General features: G+C 45.8%; 1 protein-coding gene across 5 annotated transcripts in view; it reads right to left on the bottom strand.

Moving 5' to 3' along the window:
* The window catches only part of MAPKAP1 (MAPK associated protein 1), an 83,997-nt gene that overhangs the window by 15,588 nt on the left and 51,310 nt on the right, over positions 1-17,099 (bottom strand). For 3 of the 5 annotated variants that reach the window (XM_048325538.1, XM_048325536.1, XM_048325537.1), the window contains exons 8-9: positions 5,432-5,539; positions 580-720 (exon numbers count right to left, since the gene is read on the bottom strand). In XM_048325538.1, the coding sequence (XP_048181495.1) occupies positions 580-720; positions 5,432-5,539 (249 nt within the window). The remainder of the gene's footprint in view (positions 1-579; positions 721-5,431; positions 5,540-17,099) is intronic. The other 2 variants (XM_048325541.1, XM_048325539.1) reach the window with 1 other exon arrangement.

Genomic DNA, 17,099 nt, shown 5'->3' with positions numbered 1-17,099 from the left:
TCACAATTTAAACACAAAGATAAAAAGCCATTCAATCATTTTAAAACAGTAATGGGGCTTTTATAATTCAGGATTCTGTCAGCCCTTGGCCTTCGGGTTTTCAAAAGCATTCAGTGAGCCAATAAGGACAATATAAAACCTTTAGAGAATGCTCGTTTATTTTGTTCCACCTCAAATTTCCACTAGGTCGTTAAAAATCTTTCAGTCTCAGAAAAGGAAAAACCCAGCAATTCCCAATTTTGCAAAGCCTCATTTAAAAATAACAAAACAGTTGGCAAGAAGCTTTCCATTAGGAAGCCTAGACTGAAAAAAAGAGACGAGGTCATTAAATAATGGCCTTCGTTCAGAGGCAACATGTGCAACTGATTGGGGATAATAAAAATACTGAAGTATTTTCAACAGAAAGCAATACTTTTAACTGCTGAAATGCCAGTAACACTTTCAAATGCTCCACGAGAAAATGGACCAAGGTGAAAATGATTGCTTCAGAATGGCCTGAGATGGCCAGGCAGCTGTTAGTGACAGCCAAAGGTCTGAGCTGCTCCTTTCTGCTCCGTGCCACGGCACGGATTGATTTACCTAACTGCACATCCGTGGTGAACCGCAGCCGGTGGATCATGCTGACTTTGAAGGACTTGTAATGGTGGCTGCTGAGCATGTCCTGGACTGTGGCAATATCGATCTGGGGATCCTCCTCCGAGACCTCTTCTCCTCTTGAACCTGTAAAACAAGGCCAGAGTCCTGAAGGAGAGGTTTGGCACAGGGCACACACTCAGCCGGCGCGGCAGTACCGCCATGGGGAGCTGGCTGAGGAACCTAAATGCTCAGGGAGTGTCTCTGGGAGGAGGAAATTCCATCCTCCACCCCAGGTCAGTCACTAAGGCACTGAGGCCACGATGACAGACCTTTGTGGCCGCAGGAAGAGCAGCACACCATCCCAGTGGCCGGTTCCTGGGCAGCACGAGGGAGCCCTGGACCGCAGGTATCCCAGGGGCTGAGTGGGGGGACCCTGCCGGGCACCCACTGCCTGTCACCCAGGAAGGAGCCCAGGGAGGGGGCCAGAGTTGCCCAGAAGTCCACCCAGAGGTGGGCCCAGAGGTGTCTGTCCCCAGAGGTGTCACCCTTGATGCCAGCACCAGCAGAGATCTCCCGTGTGCCGGCAGCACCCTGGGCACATTGATGTGAAGCTGCACTTATTTACTGATTAGTATTCTCATTACCACTGCAGGTACTGCCTTTATAAAAGGCAACAACTCATTAAGCCAAAACGCCAATTACTGAAAAAATATAACACACTTTAAAGATTTTTTACATTTTATGACGTTGGATTAACACCAATTTCAACATTACTATAATGTGATATATAATTGCACAGAGTAATTTCGATGCCAGCTGCTAATAAAGCACCTCAGCTCGAAATGATCATTCAGATGCTGGTAGATAAAGTGGCATAAATATGTTTGAAAACTGATTTAGCTTCTTACAGGAGATCCTGAGGAATGACACATTTTGTTTAATATCTTGGCTAATGTAGTCCTAAAAGCTGAACCAACTGCCAGTTCAGAGAACTAAATTTGCTGCAGGAGATTAATGAAAACTTTATATTTTGCTGAAATTTTAATAATGGGAAGATGAGATGATGGAGTTTTAGTACAGATCTTAAAGCTCCAGCAAAGCAGTTACCAACTTGTTAGATTTTTCAGTATTAATTTTGCTTGAGACTTGTACTGTTGGAGTGGCCTCAACACTACACCACCGTGAGCACCGGCTGTTAAATGAGTCCAAAACCACATGGAGAGCATAAAGCAGGAGATTCCCATGTCACAGGCTTTCACCACAGCTTTCCCAATGCTGCCCTCCCCATGCACCACGGACCTTCCTTTGGGGAAGGGGGACACCAAAGGGTTAAGCTACAAATGGGGCTGTGCCATTCGACTTGAAAGGATTCCAAAAATCAAATTAAACAGTCTCCATGTGAATTTATGCAGAGCCATCTTAACACTGCAACCACTCCATGCTCCAGAATGACAAGATAAATTGTAATGGCTCCTTCCGAGACATTACAATGCATTTTGTCACAGACCCCTGTGTTAATGTCTCTATACTATGGATTATCATAATGTATCATGTCAAATCCTCATGCTGCACTACTCCAAAGATACACTGAGATATGTCAAACTTTTTGGTGCACTTAGAAGCATCTTGAGAGACTGTGGTGTGGCAGTGCCTGGAAGGGAAGCAGGAGGATGGCAGTGGCACTGCTGCCCTGCTGCTGAGAGCCAGCCAGGGCCCTCCTCCGTGCTGGAAACCAGTGGGATGTCCCCACAACCCTGTCCCCATAGTGTGTGGTCACAATGGCACCCTGTGCTGGGACAGGAGCCGTGACACAGCAGAACTGACCCCTCCAGCGGACCCTGGGCTGCCCACACAGCCCCCAGGACAGGCCTGAATCCCTGTGAAGCAGAGTGAGATTGGTCACTCGGGCCAACCTCCTCACTGAAAATCCTGATTTTCAAATGAGACCAACAGCAATGGAACAACAGCACCAGATCCATGAGCTGGAAACAAGGCAGAAGCTAAACCAGGAGCCTCCTCTGACAGGGACCCCTGCCAGCAGCGGGGGACAGATAAAAATGACACATTAGGAATACCACAATACTGAAATGTCATATGCAGCCTATTCAAGAGCAAGTGAACCTGCATTTCCTCGATAAAACAACAAAATACAAAGTTAACTGCACTGCAAAAATGTCCCTTATTACTTTAATGTACTAGAATATTGCTTAATGAAAGTTCTTAATTGCAATACAATTAATTACATACACAGAGTCCCCAATTACATTTTCCAATAAGACATTGGCTTTGCTATAGGTCTAAAGGCACTAAACCAATTTTAATATATTAAGACCAATTTCCCTTGAATACTAATTACTATCTAATGATAAAATGAGAAAGAGGAACTTTCCAGAAATAAGATGGCAAGAATAAAACTAAATTAGCCATGAACGGCTTGCTACCACACATAAAGGCATTCCACATTACAAAGTGCAGCTTTCAGTTTAAAGATAAATCTTTGTGCAAGTTAAAAGTTCTGCACACTGGAAGCAGTTTATTAGCTTGAATGCTATTAGTAAATGCTGGATGGAAAGGGGATTTCTCCATACATATTTCTTAATAATGGAAAGTTTTTGTTTCATTTAATACTCTGAAATATAAACTTTCTCTTTGCCCAAAGGAATGTGGCTGCTCTTCTCCCAGCAGATGCTTGGCATCATCCAGATATATATTTATAAATCACTATGAGACTATGAAGAGCACATTTACAAGTAATAGCTGTTACAACAGAGTTTTTTCTGACTGGCATATCAAAGCTAAAAGTATTTCAAATCAAGACAGAATGCACAAAGTGAGTATTTCAGTTTGATGATAGGATTGACAAGCCATTATTTTATTAATAGTGCAAAACTGTCAATATTTCTATTCTAATGTCATGCCAAAAGATAGCTCCTAAGAACCCCAAAATCCACTTCCTGACCGTGCAAGGGGCAGCCAGGCTCTGCACAAGGCAGGAATTGTGGCTGATCTCACTAACTGTACTGTCCTGGAGGGCCAACACACAGCCCCGAGCAGGGACAGTGCAGGATCACCCTGCCATGGGAATCCCCCCCGAGCAGGGCTCCAGATCGTGCTCCTAGATGGGCACCATTGCTGTGCTAAATGAGGGCAGCAGTGCTCCCCAGTTAGGGGAATTTGGACCTGGTGGCCTCAGGGATCCGTCCCACACCTCTCCAGTGCTCTGTGGAGGAGCAGGGCTTGCTTTGGTGTGCCCTGGCGGGGAGGGAAGGGGAGCAGTGCAGCACAAGGACTTCAGGAGAAGGGAAAAGTGTCCCCACAACACTGTGACTGACATTTACTTCGAGCCAAGGCTCCTGAGGCTCTCCTGGAGCAGAGCTGACTGACTGCCTCCTGATACACCACTTAGAAACTTCCAACAGATTTACTCTTTAAGTAATGGTGCAACCTGAACCCAGGCACCCACAAGAGCAAAGACCTGCAGGATATACAGCTACAGGCCACAGCCTGGATTCCTCCACAGATGACGAAAATACATTAAAAATGCAGTATCTGCAGTATTCTTTTAATTACAGAGCCCAGGTTAAAAAAAACGTTATTTTAAATCACAAGCAAAACCCATGGAAGTATGACTAGTGTGCATCATTTCATAGATTAAAAATCGATACAAAAGTAATAGGTGGGATGCAGACGTCGAGGAATTCTGGCTTGTGGAAGAGCACAACTCGATTAGTGAGGTCAGAATTGCTCCATTTCCTCAGCACAGCCCCCCTGCTCCCTCTGGCCAAGGTCTCTCCTACAGATTCTCAGAACCATTTTATGAAGAAATGAACCAGGAGCACCAGGAATATTTTGGGAGCAAGTCCCACCCTAAGGAGAGCAGCAGCCCAAGCTGTGGGTGTTAATCTCAGCCCCAGCAGCACTGGGAGCTCCTGGTGCTGTGTCTCACTTCTGCTATTCCCTGAACAGAGCAGAGGCTGGAGCCAGGAATGATTTGGGGATGCTCTGCTGCCACTCTGGGATAAGGTACAGTTGCTATGGCCAAAAAGCATCAACTGAAAGGTTTAACCTTTGCACAGAAAGAAAAAACTCTTCCACTACCTGAAGCAGGCTCTTACTATGGCTGTGTGCAGCGTTCTTGGCTGAGACCAGGACTGACCAGTTTTACCATTAGTACAATCAACATTTTTACACAAAATGGAATGAAAGAACACCAAAACTGAGAGCTGTTGTAAAGAATGAAGAATGGACCAAAATGCCATGGGGAACAAACACAAATCAGTGTTGTATGTCTTTTTTTTAAATTTCATATTGTTTCATGTGAAGAAATAAATCAGGAAATCAATATTAGGATCATTAAAACAGTAATAGAATAAAAATATTTGAGCAGAGCTGGAGAGAAGATTATTTGTCTGGCACTTCAAAAATCATCAAACTGCTTTAGTTATTTCTGCATGGCTAATTACTTTAAATTGTATTAGAAAACCCCAGTGCCTCTGACAGCCACATTGACATGGCACAACACCCTGCAGACCAACCCCTTGACTCACTGAGCAATGTCTGCAACACAGACAGGTTCATATTTCGTGTTTTTCAGGGTTGGTCTTAACTTTACAGAGCAGAGTTTAACAGCAAAAGATTAATCATGAAGTGATAAACAGGATGCAGACTATTTACTAAAGGTATGAAATCCATCATTTCCCTCTGGAATATTGTTTTGGCACCAGGGAGAAGTGCCTCGGGACAGAGAGTCTCGTCAAAATGTACTTGCCCAGACAGTACAGCTTGTGTTCCAAAATACATAACTTATGTGAGTTTAAGCAGTTTACAAGAGCAAAAGTGAAAAGGGGAAACATACTGTTCTCCCGGACAAGGCAGAATTCCAAAGTGCTCTGGCTCTCCAAGGTACAGTCTAAATCTACTGGGACATTAGGTTCACTCTGCTTCTCCAGCCGATACTGAGGACCTGAAACATAAAGTAACTTGTAAAATCATCTGTTTTCTAACAAAGTGATGGCTTAGCACGTTCAACTAACACGAGGTTACTTGCAGCCCAGGAGCACAGCAGGTGGGTGTCGATGTCTCAAAGCCCCTTGCCAAAGGGAAGGGCCCTGTCAGAAGCTGGAGGATGGTGTGGAAGGAAACAAAACATTCCCATTGTCTTCAGCTGTCCCCGGTGTGACCTGACAAACCCCTGTCCAACACTCCCACGTTGTTCCTACACCAGATGAGCCTGTACCAAACCCCCTGCCCATGCTACGGGGCAGGAGTATGGCCTGGTGTGGGAAATGCCTGCTCAGACCTTGGTGTACACCCAGGGGGGATTTTCTGGGCATCTTTCCAGAGTGGAGAAGCCCCCTGTGTTTGCTCCCTGCTGCCTATTCCTCTCACCTGCACAGAGCACTGGGAAATACCTGGGAAGGAAATCAGCCCTTCCTTATGAACTGCATTTTGTGGTGAAACCCACACGTGCAGCCGGGCAGGGCTCAGCTACTCTCACGTGCCAGCAGTGACCGGCGCTGCTTCCCCGGCTGGGCTGGGACCATGTGCCACGGGGGCCTGGCATCAGCCACAGCTCCAGGCTGCATGGAGCAGGCAGGTCACCGAGAGGTGGATTTTAGCTTTCTCCAGAGTTCTGTGCACTATTACCACTGAGCTGCATCACGCAGAGGGACAGATACTGCTGCTTTGAATGAATTATTTTCACATTTTAACAGTAGATCTTGAAGGTTCAGGTGCCAACTTCTTTTATCCCCAGCCAAATCCCCGAAGTAAGGACAATACCACTTAAAAAGGTGTTTTACAACTACAGAAAATGTATCAAAAATTGTTTTTACAAAACTAGGCCATTAAAACAAAAATCTTTTCATTGAATGGATCTTTAAACTACATGCCTTAACAGGAACAAAACCAGGACACACTGACCCAATTCCAGGTGAAGCCCCACGAGCCAGCTGTAGCCCTGCTGTCCTGACAGTGGTCAGGAGAGGCCCTGGCTGGGTGGGGGGATCCCAAGTGCACCAAGCTCCAGGCGGGACCCCGACGAAGAAAAGCCCCTTCCAAGGGCAGGAGCTGGTGGGGGCCAGTGCCCTCCTGTCCTTGCTCCACCCTGCAGCAGCACACTGTACTCCACTCCTGCTCACACTTGAGAGCTGAAGTGCACACCAAGTTCTCAGCTGTGTATTTTCCATATAATCCAGTAAAATAACCTAAACAGACACCCAAAAAATCTTAAGTGATTCAAACCTTTAACCAGGTCTCAAAGTAACAAAAAACCTGGAACTGAAATAACGAAATCTATTCCCTCTTCACCAGTACTTAAAAGATTTCTGACTGTTTGCTGACTTTGAATTAAGAGCATATATGATGAAATATTTAAAATATATTAAAAAATTAAGTCTTTCAGCCTCCGATGGAACGCCTAAGGAATGGAATTTGTTAGCCAATTAATTTTAAATTTACTACAGCAGAATTTCAATTACAGCTTCTCATTCCATCTCCCCAAAGCCACGTGAAGCACTCCCTGCTTGGCCCAGGCGCGTTCCCTCCCCGAGTGGAGCATTACAGACACCTCGTATTCCCAATGCCACTCAGAGCAGATACAGTGCCAGGCTTTTTGCAGGACACAGGAGGAGCCCCAGCAGCTCCCACCCTGCCCAGTGATGGCACGTGGAGCTGCCAAAGCATCTGCAGCGCAAACCGCGCTCGAAAAGCGTCAGAGACGTCTCAGTGCAGCACAAAGAAAGGCAAACAGATCCAGCACCATCACTGCTCCTCTCCCGGCTACTGGAAATGTGATTAACAATTTAAATTTAAAATAAATTAAATAAACAGAGGCCTGCTTGTTAGACAGAAGCAAAATATACTGAATTGAAACAAATCTCAAAGCAGTAAATAAATTTGGATTTAAAATCTGGTGTAGGTTTAAGAACAGGCCAGTGACAGCAAAACTCAATGGCTTTGTTCATCCCAAGCACCTCCCAGAGATTCCCAATCTGCATCCAAGGGAACTGCTGGCTCCCATCTGAACATCTGCGGTGTTGGTACCTGGTCCCAAACCCCTGCTCAATGGGGGCAAACCCTGACATGATGAAAGGTTAAATGCAGGCAGGGTTCACTGTCCCTCTGTGTGGATCCGATTCCACCAGCTGGATCCACCCCAAAAACGGCATCAGCCATATCAGAAACAGCCCCCATGCAGCTGAACCCTGTGGAGAGCCATCAGGGATCACACCCCTCAACACACCCTCCAGTGGCAAAGGATCGTTTTTATCTGGAGCAGCTTGAGAATTCCATGATCAGGTAAATTGTTTTACCCAGTTTGTGTCAAGCTTGTATTAACTCTGCTAATAAAGCAGGGAAATAAAGCTCCAGAGCAGGAACCAGGTCAAGCTGCCCTACGGATAACTCCTTAAAAACAGAAAATACAGAGAAATTAATAAAAAAGTGTAAATGGATTTTTAGAGAGTATCTACTCTTCAATTATGCTTTAAATATCTGTCCACATTTACACGACCTCTGCTTCCCAACAGATGAAGAACGTTAGGCTGAGTCTGTGGAGGAGTTTTACTACCAGGCTTCTCTCACAAGTTCAAATGATGTCACTGTAGTAGGAATATTGGATAATTTAATGGTCTCCTAATGGAATCCTGCGCTGTGAATTTCAACAAAATTTCAAGTGGCAATACCAAAGATGGATTTTATAGATTTCTGTAATCTCATGCAAATGTTCAGTGTAAAAGAAACCTTCAAAATCCTGGCATGGACTGTCCTGGCCAGTGCCCCAAGCCAAGCTCTCCTGCTGATGGCAACTCCCAGGGCTCCACACCCCTCCTGTGGGTGATCCTCCATCACACACATCCCTTCCATCTAAATCCCTGCTGAACCACTCTCCCCATGGATTCTGCCCACAAATACCCACTTGGCTATTTCAAGACACCCCTTTAGAGACAGGAATGTTCATCAGGAATTAAATACAAGGCAGCAGACCCCAAGACCCACAGCTTCCCCATGAGCACACAAAGGTGCCTGGGAAGAATCCCACCCTGTAATCAAATTAAGCGTCCCCCTTGCAGAGGGAACGGCCACCCGCATACCTACAAACCAATTCTGTTGCCATTTAAGCTGCAAAGCTTTCAGAAAGGGCTTTTGAAAGCATGACCCATCAGTTCTAATTTTTAAAACTTATCCTTTCAGTCAAGACTAGAAAAAGGCCCATTCCAACTTTTATCTCCACTACAAAGTGCTGTTATCTTGGGCTGTTGTCAGGAGCTCTCTCTCTCTTTCTGCTGACAAGCAGAGACTAGAGAGATAAGATTGGGAACGAATCTCACTTCTCTGAGTAAATAAATAATCAATACTCATCTAAATGTAAATGAGAAAGTATCCCCCTCTGATAACAGGGCTCTTATCAAACAGCCAATTTTCTGCAGACATTTGGCCTCAACCAAATCACCATCATTCAGCCCCAGCCTAATGGCTAAAAATCGTAACTAAATTGAACCGATCACCAGAGATCAACTAAGTTCAGCCATGGCTACTATGGGTTCAAATGTTTGGAATGCAATTTTTCCCCCATTAACTTTCAATAGCAATGAAGAATGCCACGGTCAGGGGTGAATCTGCACAATAAACAATACTAACACTGCAACAGGGAACCAGGCTTTAAACAAAACCCCCACCAAACCCCTCTCCATCTCCAAACTAGTTACTAGGGTGAAATAAGGATTATAGAAAGAATATTTAATGTTTGTGGACTTGTCAAGCCTAAACTAAAAAGACCAGTATCAACAAAAAACCCCAAATGGTTGAAAACTGAGCCAATATTTTACAGAGTTAGTCTCTGCAACAAAACACATCCCTACCCCTGTGTATCCCTCTCTTCACCTTCAAGAGCTCCCATAATTCTCACCAACACCCCAGTTTCACCTGTGCTTTCTGTCAGCTGTTTCTGCTCCCTTTACAGTCCATGCTTTTGTCCAAAACACTTTTGAATTTCCCATTTCCATGACATTTACCTCCTGAATTTATTACGCTGTGTGAGGAAAATAATTCCTTTTGTTCCAATGAGCCATTGCCACCCCAGTGTTTGGGGCGAGCAGCTCCTGTCTCTGAACTACCAGGATAAACCCTTCCCGACTCCCTGTCCGCACCACCTGCACTTCACAGACACCTCTCGTACCCAGTTGTGCCTTTTCCACACTAGAAAAGCCCTACCCTCCTCAGCATCTGCTCCTCTTTTCACGTGCCTGATCCATTTCCACACTCATCCCTTTCTGCATCTCTTCATTTCTCTTTTTTGAGACAAAATATAGCAATTAAGATGTGGGTATGTAGGGATTTATGGACCCAATTCCTGTTGTTCCATTTGTCTTTCTGCCTGCTCCTACAAGGAGCTGAAGTGTTCAGAGGACTACCCGTGATGACGCCGGATACTTTTCCTGACTGATGGAAGGTAATTAGAGCCCATCATTGTACACATATAGTTACAGTTGCTTTTCACCATGTATATTATTTTGTACTCATTGACACTGAATTCCCTCTCTCATTTTATTGTCCTGTCACTCAGCACTGTGGATACCTCTGCAGTGCTTCACAGACAGCTTTTATTTGCACTATTCTTACCTCTTTTGTATCAACAGCACATTTTGTCACATCAGCATTCACATCCTTTCCATGCCCCACATTAACGAACAATGCAGGTTCCACCAGTTCCACTGGAGCTCCACCAGTAACCTAGTTACTAATCACTGAGGGCCATTATTCCTATTCTTTGTTTCCTGTCTTTTAATCAATTATTAATCCATGTGAGGATCCTCCTTCTCATCCTGTGACAGCTTAATTGCTTTATGAGCCTTTGTCAAATCTTTTTTGGAAATCTAAGCATGCCATGGAAAACCCACCATCCCATTCAGATGGTCTCTGGCTCCCTCACAGCCTGCTCACAGTGCTGGAGCCTGCTCTGCCACAGCCATGCCTGTGTTTGCCCCTGTGAGTTGCATTTGCTCACATGTCATCCATTAATTTTGCTCCTTGCTAGGGGTTCCCATTCCAGTCTCACCGTTTGCTGGTGAGAAAGCCCAGGCAAACCGGTCTGTCCTTGAACTCCTTCCACAAACCCCTGCCACCACCCACAGCCGAGAGCAGCGGGTGCCAGCAACACATCAAACATCGGGTCATGGTGCAGCATCTCCACTCCTGACCTCCAGCACACCTCAGGCTCTGCTGCTGCTCGCAGGGCTTTGCAAGAACCACGGAATCACAGAACGGTTCAGGGCAGAAAGGAACCTTAAAGCTCGTCCCTTCCCCTGCCATGGCAGGGACACCTTCCACTGTCCCAGGTTGCTCCTGTTCAACCTCGGACACTTCCAGGGGTGGGGCAGCCACAGCTGCTCTAGGCAAAGGAAATAACAAAGGAAAAGAAAAATTAACACAGAAAATAAGAAAGAAAAAATCAGAAATGTGGACAGTTAGGCAGCCACAGCCAAACAGCCACGGTGAGAGATGCTATGCAGGAGGGAACAAGCAAAACGGAACTGAGCTGTGCCTGAGCACTATCCACAGGCAGAAGACAGGAGAGCAGTCAAAAACCCCCTGTTGATAAACACTTAACACTGATGTCTGTGGGACTTTCCATTTCAAGTCCCTCCTTTCACAAGGATTTGTGATTTATTGCCTTGCTGTTCCATCCCTGGGCTTTGAAAACACGATTCTGCTTGAGTTTAAACTATATTTATATTTATTTTTTTGTTATCGCTTTTTTATTATTGCTATAGAAAATATTTGCTGGAAATATGTTGCAGCTATTACAAGGTCATAAAAAAGAGGAGATTTATGTATTTCTATCATTTCAAATAGTCTGTCAGAAAGTATCAGTCGTGCTAAGTGTAAGACTGCTGGATTCCAGTGTTCCCTCTGCCAGCACATGGGCAGCAGATGGAGGAATTAAAATAGCTCAGTGTAGAGGCTCCTTGGGTGCTGGCTGGGAGGAGGGAAACCAAGGCAGCTCCTCGTCCCCCTGGGGAGGCTTGGGGGAACCCTGGCTTCCCATGGATGCTGGACACGGCCCCTGGGCCAGGGGATGAGCACTGGACCATAAAGGAAAAGGGCTGAGGGAGGAGCGGGATGAATCCACTGCGGAGAGCAGAGAAAGCGGGAACAGGGAGAGGGCTCCGGCCTCCTTCTGAGGGAGTTTTCTTAGAACTTGACAGAAGGGGCAGGATTCCATTGTGTGCTTGGCAATGACAATAAAACAACAGAAAATATGTAAACAGTGCGAGAGGAACTGGCTGCAGAGCAGAATGTTTACATCTCCAATCCTGCTGCTGCGAGGACATCTTAAATCTGTTTATCTGCTAAAAATCCCCAAAGCCCCTCAACACCTCTGAAGTGGAATAAAGATTTTATCATTACAAATGCAAATACTGGTTAATAAATAAAGATATTTAAATAGTGAAAACAAACTTTTAACATTATGCACAAGCATGAAAGGTTTTTTTTAGCCCAATCTGTTTTTCCTTAACTTGCACTGTTGTGACATTACCGAATTTTACACACAGTTATCTGCCGCTCTCCACAGAAATACAGATGGTTTTTGTAGAAATAAACAGTCATTTATATGAAACAATTGTAAAATAGTTTATGGAAACCAGTGGTGTAATGCATTCAAATAAATGCCAGGCCCGGTTGATGGAGAGCCAAGGTGTTAAATCACACTGCTCAGGAATTCAGCTGTGGGAAACAGATAGTAAATCCAGAGTGACAGAATTTCCAGTGATGGCAAAGGTTTCTGACATCTAGTCCAGTACACAAAAACTACAGCAGTTCAAACCTATTTTACTTAACATTACCTTGACAGCCAGTGAAATTAAAGAATTTAGTCAAAAGCCCCTTAAAAAGAAACAAACACTTCATTTCTGGATTGCTTTTCTGGGGAACAGCAAATGTGCAGCACAGCCAGCAGCAACCCGGGCTGTGCACAGCATCAACAGAAGGGTTTTACTTAATTGATACCTTTTTGCATTAGCAATATGTAGCTCTAAATAAAGCTGAGACAAAATCATCCTGCTTGATCTATAATGTAAAGGACCCACAGCAGAAATCCAATATACAGATTTTATTTTAAACTGCCAGCTCCGGGAGGCGGCGCGGGTGCAGCGGCTGCCCCGGCAGGGCCGTTCTGCGGCTGCCCAGAATCGTCCCCAAGGGAGTCCTGGGGCCCGGCCCAGAGGGGCATCCCTGACAGACCAGCACGAGGGCTCTCCCACCGCTGCATTATCAAGTGGCCAAGGTGCTCTTCCCTGGATAGGAAGACACCAGTGACTGTTCTGCAGATTTGGGCAGCACAACCATGGTGCACTCGAGGGTTCATGAAAACAGAGCAGGGAGGAACTGGTCCCATGAAGGTACCGGGTACCAGCACAGTCTCTGTTCATCAGAGTGGGTGAAACAAACACAAAAATCTCAGTCACCCAAACACTGAGCTGCACATTTAAAATGTCACATAAATTATAGCATTATTACCAATCCAGAAGAACCAGTAGCCACATGAATTCGATACCAACAGCTCCAAAACAGACTGTTCAATATTTCACTTTCATTTCGGAGGCCAGGCATAAAAAATTCTTCTCACCCATCCAGGCTGATATCCAGCCCCCCACCAGCCCAAGGCACAGGGCTAACTAGCCACTGCTGTTCTGACCAACTATTCACAACCTTCACTCCCAACGAGCTGTTCCATGGACACCAACATCCCCATCCCCCGGCACACCAGGGTCTGCTCAGCGTCACCAGGCTGGGGAGAAAGGGTGTGTGGAATAAATCATCCCTGTGCAGAGCAGAGCTGCAGTTTGGAGGCAGAAGGAAATCATTCCCAGCAGTTCCATCACCCCTCTGTGCACTGAGGGGCTTGCCCTGCTCACCCGTCCTGCTGTGGGGAATACCCTACAAAAACGAGCAGCGAGCAGCTTTTCCCCTTCCTGGATCAGCTCCTGGTTGGGAGTGGTGAGTGGAGCCAAGGCCAGCTCTGGGAATGCTGGCACAGGGTGCAGAGGGTCCTGACCCACAGGAGCCAGGCAGCTCCTGACCCAGCGAGGCACCAGCACAGCAGGGACAGCGGGGGGACAGCAGGGGCACCGCAGGGGGACAGCGGGGGGACAGTGTGGGGACAGCAGGGGGACAGTGTGGGGACAGTGTGGGGACAGTGTGGGGACAGTGTGGGGACAGCGGGGGGACAGTGTGGGGACAGCAGGGGGACAGTGTGGGGACAGTGTGGGGACAGCGGGGGGACAGCAGGGGCACCGCAGGGGGACAGCGGGGGGACAGAGGGGGGACAGTGTGGGGACAGTGTGGGGACAGCGGGGGGACAGTGTGGGGACAGTGTGGGGACAGTGTGGGGACAGCGGGGGGACAGCGGGGGGACAGTGTGGGGACAGCGGGGGGACAGTGTGGGGACAGCGGGGCTGTGTCCCACCTGCGCCTCGAGAGGGACCTGACCGGGGCTCTGCAGACACCGGTGCTCTCTGTAATGCAAATCCTGCTGATAGAAACAGCTCAATGCAAGGAAACCCAGGACTGCTGAAGTATTTCCAGGTAAAGCCATTCATAACCCGGGCACCAGGCTCTGCAGGGATGCTGTAATGATCCAAAACAAAGCTCTCGGAGCCAGAGAAACTCACAACTACCATTAAGCAGAAAAGCACGAGTGTGAACACAAGGAAATACAAATTAATTGGCTTTTCACTGTCACAGATGCTGGGGCTTCCATCCCAGAAAGAGTCAGAGCAAACATATGCATCGCCTACTCGAACATATTTACTTTTAAATTTAAACTCCTCAGTTACCATCATTCCATGACAGTATCAAACTTTAATGACAGTTTATTCTAATTGTAGTTCATCTGTTAAAAGTGCTTTAATCACAGGACTGTGACTTTCCATAGTTTATCTTTTTAATTCTCCTTTTTTAAAATGTATGAATAAATACATACATGTGCAATCAAAATACACACACACCTCCCTTTACAGATATTTTTTTGTCCTACTCTCCCACCAACAAGGTAGGATGAGGAAGGAAAGCCCCAGCAAGGCCCTCAGCTCCTCTAGCAGCTGTTTTAGAACATTTAAGACATGAAATTTGACATTAAATGTGGTGCTGACACTGACAGGCCAGAAACTGAATTTTAAAACACAACTCAGATCTCTCCTCCTCAGCTGCTCCTCAAACAAAGATGAGCCCCAAGCAGAACTCTTCGTCTGAGAGTCTCCAGGTTCTGAGGGGTAACTTAAACTTTGTGCGAACAAATCTGAAACATGGGAATGATCAACCAGCACAAAACCTGGGTCTGTAACACACTGTGCTCCCAGGTACCTGGGGACAGAATAGGCTCTTTTCCCCGGCCTTGGCAACTGTAATTCCTCTGATTCTGGTGTAGAGACTAAAATATGATATGGAGACTTTTATCTTTAAGCCCTACCCCTATTTCTTGAATCTTTCTCTTTTCTTATTATTCAGCTTCCTGTGGCAGTGAAATAATACACTTAAACAGACCAGAAAGATTATTTTAGACTATTTTTGGTCACTTTACACATTTTAAAGAATGCAAAAAGCACTGGTTGACAGCTGCTAGGGACTTGAATGTTATTGCAAAGCAGCTGTTTTCATTTATCGAAAAAGTATTAATCTTTCTCCAAACTCACAGAACACTGAGCTAATAACTCTCCCTCTAACCTACGGAAAATACAGGTCACGTCTGTGCAATGTTGGCAGAAGGTTTTGTTTATAACAATTAAACTTGTAGAGCATTTTGTTCTTAAAAGGACTGAGCCTTTCTGGTCGGGGGATGTTTGCAGTCGGAGGCAGCTATTAAATAATAATCAGTAGCATGTTCACCCTGCAAAGAATTTCTACTTAAAATCAGACAAGATTAATCAGAGGAGACTTCTCTGTTCACTAGAAATTTCAGATGAAGAGAGGCTGACACGGACCAGGAACAGGCAGGATTATTCCAACATTTCAGCATTTTATGTTGTTTAGTTTTGCCTCCCATGTCCTTCTAAGAACAATCGGTTTTTATATACTGACATCGATGCTTAATTTGTTTGAAAACAAAGCCTCTGCACACATCCTCTCTGCACTGTTATTTACTTTACATTAGTATTTATAGTCCATTCAGTCGAGCTCTGGAGGAGAAGGCAACTGGCGTCCCAGGGAATGTGTTTGTTGAAGAGCAGCAGGAATGAGACAGCTCACAGGCAGGGAGATAACTTCCAAGTGTACATATAGTTCCTGCACATATTTAATTTGAGAATCACCATGGCATCAAGATACATGAAGTATCAAGGATGAAGTCATCGTCTTTCTTATGCTCTTAAAATCGTAATCCATGCAAACATATTTTATAGGGAATATTGAGTGCAGGCTTTGGTGCAGATATAAAAAGCCTGATAAGATCTCCTTGCCTGCTGCACACTGTGGGCTGCTGTCAGCCCCAGCCTCAGCTGAGCCATGGGATTGGAGCATAGGCTGTGCCTTCCAGCTCGGAAGAACTGTGCCTGCCTTGGTCCAACTGAGCCCTCCTGAAAAGGCAGGATTTAAAATGCACATCTACCACAACCCAAATTTCTTACATGTTCACGGGGTAACACATGAGTATTGGTGAATGTAAGACCAGCAGAAACACACACACCAGACTGACTGAGCAGGAAAATAATTTCACAGCAAAGCAAATCAGGTTCTAGGGGTACTGGTGTCTTACAGTTCTGCAACATGATCTGTATGACCTACAAAACTTCCTCTGCCAGGCCCGAGGGTGGGATTTTCAAGCATGCCTAACAGCTACCTGCTCCAGAAGTTAATGTTAAGACTGTTACTGATCTCTGGGGAGCAGAATTATCCCAAGTACTAAAACACCCAAATCTCACCTTCTAAAACAGCTTTTCAGGACTCGGTTATTAGAGCTGTTCAAAATCCAGACAGCACCGTATCTGACATTTTTACTGATAAATTCAAAGAGAACAGGAGGTTCTTATGCTCCCAATCTCCAGCGTGTGAGTTCTTTTCTGCAGATCTGCCACACTGCAGAGAGATTTTATATTTACACCATTGGCTGCTGAAGCGCTCAAAGAAACACTCTCAAGGAGATGTAGGCATAGCAGGATTATACAAAACAATCCTTAAACTACCTGTGGACCCTGGGATTCTCCAAGGGCCATTATCCCAGTGCCTGAGCAGTGCCAGGCCTGCGCTGTGCCCAGCCAGGTTCCTGTGGCACCGATGGAGCTTCCAGCTCTCCTCCCTGTGGCTGGGGCATCCCCTCATCCTCGGGCTCTTTCTCTCCCTTTTGGGCTATTTTCAGAAAGCCCTCTTGCATGAGCAGTGCCCCTGAGCCCCCCTCAAGGTGGTCCATCCTGGATTAGACCAGTCTCTCCTGGAAGCTCATCCCACAACTGCAGTGTTTCATTTCCAGCCCTCCCATGAAATATGCCTGTGCAATACACGGTGCTGAGCATGCAATAGGTTAAACAAAT

Source organism: Corvus hawaiiensis, chromosome 21 (assembly GCF_020740725.1).
Source record: "Corvus hawaiiensis isolate bCorHaw1 chromosome 21, bCorHaw1.pri.cur, whole genome shotgun sequence".
Lineage (NCBI taxonomy): Eukaryota > Metazoa > Chordata > Aves > Passeriformes > Corvidae > Corvus > Corvus hawaiiensis.
Note: the sequence above shows the minus strand (reverse complement) of the source record. Positions and strands in the feature narration are given on the sequence as shown.